The sequence below is a fragment of the Sitophilus oryzae genome, unplaced genomic scaffold (assembly GCF_002938485.1).
Source record: "Sitophilus oryzae breed Bouriz unplaced genomic scaffold, Soryzae_2.0 scaffold_1111_pilon_pilon, whole genome shotgun sequence".
NCBI classification, from domain to species: domain Eukaryota; kingdom Metazoa; phylum Arthropoda; class Insecta; order Coleoptera; family Curculionidae; genus Sitophilus; species Sitophilus oryzae.
Genome location: NW_022145740.1, coordinates 2,704,030 through 2,712,778, shown reverse-complemented (window position 1 = coordinate 2,712,778; position 8,749 = coordinate 2,704,030). Strand labels below are relative to the sequence as shown.

The 8,749-nt window shown below is 30.5% G+C and overlaps 1 protein-coding gene across 1 annotated transcript in view; it reads left to right on the top strand.

Annotated features, from left to right (window-relative positions):
- Nucleotides 1-645: 645 nt before the first annotated feature.
- The window catches only part of LOC115882160, a 29,766-nt gene continuing 21,662 nt past the window's right edge, over nt 646-8,749 (top strand). Inside the window, exon 1 of the mRNA XM_030900037.1 lies at nt 646-955. Within this exon, the coding sequence (XP_030755897.1) occupies nt 756-955 (200 nt within the window). The 5' untranslated portion in view covers nt 646-755. The remainder of the gene's footprint in view (nt 956-8,749) is intronic.

Below are 8,749 nucleotides of genomic sequence, written 5' to 3'. Positions count from 1 at the left end.
CCTTACCCGGGACGCGGGACAAAACATAAAAAAACGGGACGATCCCGGAAAATACTGGACGTCTGGCAACCCTAAATAGCGCCTCTGATTCATTTAAAAATCAAAAGTTGTAGTCCGAAAACAATTGAATATGTCAATCAATCCTAATTTATGTCATATACTAACATACCAAATCTCGTTGTTTTATCTGAAAAAATAAAAAAATTATAGGGGTGAACCACTTTTGAGACGCACCCGGTAAATCTTGGGGTGTACCCGCCGGGTAAATCAAACCCGTGTGTGAATTTCCCGCTTTAGTAAAATTTAAATAAACTTTGCTTAAAACCTTAACTTCAGTTAGTTATTCTATGTTCTATGCTTAAAACCTACAATCTGGCAACATGTATGAGCTACGCATACGTAGTGTCTGAGCAAATGCAGCAGATAGACGTCTCAAGATCAGCCACTTAAAACACACCATTATCATAAATCAAAAAGTAATTATCATAAATCAAAAAGTATTATTAGTCTTATCTATTTTTTGTACAAATAATACAAACTTAGAAAGAAATACAAACAAAATGTTAGGTTATCTGTATCTGTTTTCGTTGTCATGGATTATCATCTGTTTTAATATCTGACGTGGTTAAACCTCTTTCGTTGCTAAATTGCCTTGCCTGGTATAAAATCTGTTTAACAAAATCTTTACTGCATTTGATAGTGTTTTATTTCTCCAATCGACTTACCAAACAAATAAATAATTTCTAATAATCAAGATGTCTTTAAAAAATGTAAATGAACTCATTTCGCCAGCATTTACCGAAAAAACCATTCACGAAATTTTAAACAAAGGCGAATTACAAACCATAAAAAAATTAAAAATTGATGTAGACCAGAATAAACCATCAAAAAAAGGAGATTCGTATTTAAGCAACATTTGCAAGTTTTCCATAATAGCCAGTGGTGAAAATGAAAAGTAAGTGGAGTTCAGTTTGTTAATGAAATAATGGTATTAGTAATCAATAATTTTTTAAAGCGTCTATAGTTCTTCTCATTCAACTTTTTCCAAGTATATAGAATAAAATCCGTCAAATCATTCTAAGTTAATATTTTTTTAATAAAATTAAGCTGATTTGAGTAAAAACAGGCCAAGTTTAATTCAAATTAATTAAAGGAATAAATAATTTTAATTATTTAGATTGTGACAAAACTTTTTAAGATTTGTCCGTTATTATGGTAGTGTGGCCTTTATATAATTATAATTAAAATAATTTATTGAGCGGTAGGCAAAACTTGGATTAATGAGAACACCGTCTTTTCAGAGCGTAAATATAGTTTATGTTTATACACAGGGTGTCCCACTTAAGATGGATACAGGCCAATATCTTGGTTGTTTGTTAAGCGATCTTTTTCATTTTTGGCAGGAGGCTGTATAGCTATAAGACGTGCCTTTTTCCCAGGGTAAGAAATGCGATACCTCATAGACGTACACGTTTTAATGGGGTTTGATATTTTTCGGGTCAGAGTATAAACTACCCTTAGGACAGTATTTATTTCAAATCTGATAAATTATATTGAATCCTCCTTACCCAAGATACTTAAGTTCTATTTTTTGATTAAATATTGATAAAACAGGGTGTTTATTAAAGTAAACAAAATTTATTTTATTATTAGTTTTTTTGTATCGTTACGACGCCTGGATAAACAACTGGATTATTATCAATAACCAATTATCAATGAATAATCGATTTAAGTTTTCAGATAACTTCCATAATAATTAAGATACGATACAAAAAAACTAAATATTTTCAATTTATTTTGTTTACTTTAAAAAACTGTTTTTTAAGTTTGCTAATACAAATGAATAAAATGAGTTACAAAATAATTTAAAACCCCAGTTTTCAATGGAATCTGAAATATGATTTTTATTCGTTTTATTGAGGAATATTTTAAAAAATCCAAATAGTTATTTAAAACAATCACTATTAACTTTGAAAAATATGCTCTAAACAAAGCCTTATAAAACGAACTAACAGTCAACATCCTCGACCAAATTTAAATCGATTATTAATTGATAATTGGATATAACTGGTTATTGATAATAAACCAGTTGTTTATCCAGTGACGTCGTAAGTACTTAAAAAAATAATAATAAAAATAAAAATGTCTTATTTTAATAACACACCCTGTATCAATAATTATAAAAATTAGAACTTAAGTATCTTAGGTAAGGAGGATTCAATACCATTTATCAGATTTGAAATAAATACTGTCCTAAGGGTAGTTAGACTAGAAAGTACCTTGACTCGAAAAATATCAAACCCCATTAAAATGTATGTCTATGAGGTATCGCATTTCTTACCCTGGGCAAAATGTACGTCTTATAGCCATACAGTCTCCTGCCAAAAATGAAAAAGATCGCTCAACAAACAACCAAGATATTGGCTTGTATCCATCTTAAGTGGGACACCCTGTATGTATAAAAAACAAAATATAACCTGCTAAAAATAGAAATTAAGGCATCGCACTTTTATGGTAAGGGTTCTTTCTAAATTCAGTTACTATATACTAAACATTTATATTGCCACTTACCTTATTACGTCAACATCACGGTGCAAAAACTTAAATGGCAGCATTTGGAACAAGAATTGCCAAATCCTGCTGTCAGAGGGCGCCACTGTCGATTTAAAAATACGTTGGCGGAGTAAAGCCGGAGTCTCATGCATCCGAAATCCGATGGTAATTTTTTGTGACCATCTCCGAAACTGCTTGATCGATTTTGATGAAATTTTATATGTATATTCAGTAGGTCTGAGAATACGTTGTTATCTATTTTTATACCCTTAAGTGATAAGGGTAGCCGAGAGGGTAGCCCACCCTCATTTTTTTATTTTTGGAAAAAAAAAAATTTATTTGGCTTTAAAAAATACAAACAACCCTAAATTTTCACCGTTCTACCATCATCCCCTATTTTTTAATAGGGGTTGTTTTTTTAAGTTTTTTGTTACCATCTCCGAAACGGCTTGACCGATTTTGATAAAATTTTATATGTATATTCAGTACGTCTAAGAATAGGTTGTTATATATTCTTATACCCTTAAGTGATAAGGGTAGCCGAGAGGGTAGCCCACCCTCATTTTTTTATTTTTGGAAAAAAAAATATTTTTTTATTTGGCAATAAAAAATACAAACAACCCTAAATTTTCACCGTTCTACCATCATCCCCTATTTTTTAATAGGGGATGTTTTTTTTAAATTTTTTGTTACCATCTCCGAAACGGCTTGATCGATTTTGATGAAATTTTATATGTAAATTTAGTAGGTCTGAGAATACGTTGTTATCTATTTTTATATCCTTAAGTGATAAGGGTAGCCCACCACCATTTTTTTTATTTTTTGAAAAAAAAATATTTTTATTGTTTCAGAACGTTCACCCTTCATTTCACACCCTTAGAGGGCGAATTTCCAAAAATTGCTTCTTAGTGCTAAATTACGTTACATAAGGAACGTCTGCAAAATTCATACTTCTAAAACCGATTTTAACAAATTTTTGTACAAATTTTCATCCCTTATTTTTTGGTGGATGCATGCCTAAAATTCGCTTCTAGGTACTCACTTTCATCATTTAAGGGACCTCTGAACAGAATTTCATACTCCTAGTCCTAGAACGGATTTTACATAAAAATTATACAAATTTTCACCCCTAGTTTTACCCCCTTAAGGAATGAATTCCAAAAATCACTCTAATTATTCAATTACGCTACATAAGGAACCTCTGTGCAAATTTTCATATTCCTTCAACAGAATTGTTTCAGAACGTTCACTCCTCATTTCACACCCTTAGAGGGCGAATTTCCAAAAAGTGCTACTTAGTGCTAAATTACGTTACATAAGGAACGTCTGTGCAGAATTTCATACTTCTAAAACCGATTGTAACAAACTTTTGTACAAATTTTCATCCCTTATTTCTAGGGGATGAATGTCAAAAATTAGCTTCCGGGTACTCACTTTCGTCACTTAAGGAAACTCTGTACAAAATTTCATACTCTTAGAACTAACATTTTTTGTACAAAATTTCACCCCCCATTTTCACTACCCTTAGGCTATACATTTCCAAAAATCGCTTATCAATGTTCAAATGTGCCACATCTGTGCAAAAGTTCATACTCCTAGTAGATACAGATTTTTTTTGTATAATTACACCCCTTTATCTAATTACACCCCCTTATGGGTCGAATTTTAAAAAATTACTTAGTAGTACTCATCTTAGAGAACAAATTAATATTCTCCGTATTTACTCCAGTTTCCTAATACTAGCACAGATAACACATAATCATACTAGTTAATTTTTTATTGGAATAGAAGTAATTTTTATTAGAAGGTACAAAAAAATTAAAAATCCAAAATTTTATATTCATAGCTACGTTTTTATAGCCTTAGGATGCCTCATGTACTAACGAATACGAAATATATAATCAATACATATTTCTTTAAATATCAAGAAATAAAATATGTTTTGGCAACACCGTACGAAATATCGCCGCGCGTAGTCCTCAAAATTTAAAATATTAGCATTTTCAGGCTTCGATTATGTTCAAAAGCGCCACCGTGTGACAAATCACTAAAGCTTCCACACGAGAGTTCTTAAAACTATAATATTCTTTGCTCCGGCTTAAGAGGGAAGGAAAAGTTTCTTCCCACCACCCGTCTCATCATAATATTTCGTCATTTTTCCCGGCAGCCATCAGTGCAGGTGGATGACACTTCTTATGGGAGAACTGGCAATGGTTGAAAACTTGACTACAAGCGATTTTCTAGGAATCTTCCTTACCGATAAATTATTGACAAGAGTGACAGATAAAACCTTGACGTTCTTTCAGTATTACAGTTCATTTCTTTTTCTTTCTAAAGTGTGCGTTGAAAGGAGACAAAAACAATTTTTGGTGACCCATAATTTGTTAATCGAATACCACTTTTCTCCTTGTCGGGTCGTTGACGTTGACTTGTCGCCATTTTATTTCTTTTGTTTACAAGCTGCAGTTTGCTTTGCAAATTTAATACATAAATTATTTAGGCAAATATAGGTTTTTGATAAAACTTCTCGAACTAACGTGTAGGTAAGTGTTGATAAATAATTTTTTTTCATCTTAACATGCTCATTGTCATTCTCCTGATTTAGGTGACAGAAAAGGATCATCAAATCAAATTGAATTTTATATTTTTTCAGATAGTAAAATATATATTTTATGCATACCTTCCTAAATATCAATGAGCCATCGGAAGAAAGGGATCATAGTACAAAACAGAAAGGTGACCTTTTTTCTTTCCACTTAGGATATTGAAATTATATACTGTCGGCACTCGAGAAATATAGATAAACAAAGAACAACAGATATAAACTATCCCAGAGGAAAAGAGAGGCAATACCTGTCTATATTACCTCTCTCTGATATTTGTGAAAGTTACGGCAAAGTATTGTTGTAAATGTCATCTTTTCGATCGACCTGAAAACTTCGAGCAAAAAGATGACACTTTCAACAATACCCTGACAGATATCAGAGACGATACAGGTTTTTCCTCTCGTTTCCCCTGGAATACTTTTAATTTATTATTCTTTGTTTATCTAGATTTCGCAGAGCACTATGAACGAACTCAGCTTGTATGTTTGAAATAATCGTCCAGTTGACTTAAAATGATGATCGATGACATTTCCCATATAATTTTACTTTTCAAAATTATGATATATATCTTCATTTCTAAGCCATCTATGACGCCATAGTTTTCAGTTTTGTTATAATTAATTTTGTCTCTTGATCTACTTGTAACATTATTCTTTTAATTTTATTAATTTATTGTGGTGAAATTAATTTCTGTTGTATATTTGATATTGATATTAAACATATTTTTAAAAAATGGTGTATTTTTGTGTTTTTATGTATGTCATAATTAAAAATAAATGAAGAATTAAAATTTTTTATTTTTTTAAACTTCCCGCCATGCGTGACAATCTAGTCCATAGTTCCTACAAGCGAAATTGGGGGCGCTAGTAGCAGTAGACTTGTCAACAGTGTCAAATTTAAACGTCAATTTCACTTTCCAATATTTAGCAAGGCGCTCGCACTTCTTCTTGTGTATGTGTTTTGTGCATCAGTGCCTAAGTTTGTCTGGAGCTGTGAGGTATGTGTTTTGGGGCTGTAAGTGTCGTAGTGTTCATTCCCAAAGTAAAGACGTTTTATGTTGTGTGCCCGGCCTTTTATAGTGGGTAAAGGTGTGGATCCGGTGGCTGACCTTGAAGCCCATATTTGCTGCATTTGATCATCGATACTACGCAAGCGCACATCGTCGATGTTGCCAAATTGCAGTTTATTTTCGAATTATTTGCAGTTGAAAAATTTCTGTTTGAGTGTTAATCAATAATAATACAAATTCTATAATTAATTTCATAATTTCAGATTTATCTTGATATCCAAAATTAAGGTAAGAAGTATAATGAAGATTGTGAAATGAAAGTATAATGAATATATAAAATTGTACTAATGATAACATTTATTATATATATTTACATTTACGGATTTTTTCTTAATGGTTTTAAACTTATTAGAATTATTTTATTTCTTTCAAGTTATTTAATTCCTAGTTTTACAGGCAACAATAGTTTTGATTTTTTGTATTGAAGTAATACCATGACGAGTCTTATAGAACAATATACACGTCAATGAGATAGAGGTAACATTTTACCTATAATCTGTGCTATAATGTTACTAATATAATATACTTTGATTATAATGTTTGTCTCATAATTTCTTAAAAATATCAAGTTAGTGGATTAATAGCAATGTTAGACATATATTTTATCGAAAGAGTGTAACAGATAAGACTAAAATAAGCTGAATAAGCTTTACGTTTTTATCTTTTTTCTCTTTAGAAGGGTAGATGGTTTGTGTCGTAGAAAGAATACATTACAGTATTTCATATCGTGTACCTTGATATTCTTTTCTTAATTTACTGTAATTTCTTTGTTTCCTATAATGCCAAATCTTGACAATATGGTGAAGGTTGAGTTTTGATCTTATTAGTTTATACCTATGTTTATACAAGACAAATTAAGACTAAATATGGTTTATAAATCATATATGCTAAGAAAATCATATAAATTAGGTGTAAGGTAAGAATAGAGAAATCTTAAGGTAGCAGAAAAATTAATGCAATATATGTATAAGCAGAATTAAACAAGGTAACTGTTAATGTTGCTGAAGCTGATTCTACAGTTTTAATTAAGGAGGCTAAAAGGCCTTTTAAGGCCTCCGTAGTTTTGATGGAATGTTAAAAAAGCTTATTATGAATATGACATCTGATGACATGGAGCTACAGCATATAAAAATAAAAAAATAAAAAAAAATTGGACACGTCCCTTTTAATTTCCCGAATTTTTAATAAAACACTTTTTAAACGTAGCATAATAATCTAGAGCAATTAGATTTATTATGAGAATCTAGAGTTTTATATCTGTTTAATTTTATTGACTATGAAAATCACGTGTTGTGCGAAATATTAAAATAATATTAATATAATCCCATATAAAATGACAACGATCGTCATTTCCCAGCCAACTGGACGCCGTTTTTTCGATCATACGGTATATGTTGACAAAAAAACACTGAAAAGCATATATTTGTTTTCTACTGAAAATAATTCAAAAATAACTTGCAATCTGGCAACATCGAAGATGTGCACATGCGTAGTGTCTGTGACTATATGCAGCAAAAACTCGTTTCAAGGTCAGCCACCGGATCCACACCATTACCTTATAGTGTATTATTTTCAATTAAAAACTTTTTATTTTGTGTGTCCATTTAGAGTGAATTATTCTTTATATGTAAGTACCTAGAAATTAGTTTATAATATTATAACCTGCTCGATAAAAGCTAGGTTAGGTTAGGTTAATTGTACCTTGGAAATGGCTAGCGATGATAAGGAAGATTGATATTCATTAATTGGTTAGATTTACTAATATAATTTACATTTTAAATGCCATCAATTGTCATTTCTAAGGTAGCTTGATGCAGCTTTTCGTAATCGTATGGTACAATATGATCGAAAAAAAAAACGGCGTCACCGTTGGCTATGAAATGAATATCGCTGTCATTCTCTCTCTATATGTAAAATTATCTGAGGAATGTCATCGATCGCGTCATTTCCAACCCAACTTGACTCCGTTTTTTCGATCATACGGTACTACTTTAGTATTACACCTAGATATAGAAATTTAGAAAACAAAAAGAATACAAAAATAGTTGTATATATTTTATTCGAGCAATAATTGTAATGTTTAATTTTTAGTTGACTATATATTTTATCAGCCGCATTTGTATTGTAAAATTTTGAAATCTACAAAAAAAGAATAAAAAAAAACAAATAAAAATTTATAACAAAAAATAAATGATTTTTATTATAAACTTCCTTGTCATATCTGGTATATAATCAATTCACATGTGTTATTAATCATACACCTATTATTAAGTTAAATCTGGTAGTACTTTTTGATTTTGGTATAGAAAATATTGTAATGTGATTTTTACCGCATGTGTAAACGATTATAGACTAGATAATTTGTTTGGCAAGTATATTAAATGAAACATCTTTTACAACATATTTTTTAAAAAATATATTGTATAAGACGTTTCTTTAAATTTACTTGAAACAAATTATCTGGCATAAAATCATCCTAATTTAAATATTGTATGATCGAAGAATACGGCTTCAAGTTAAC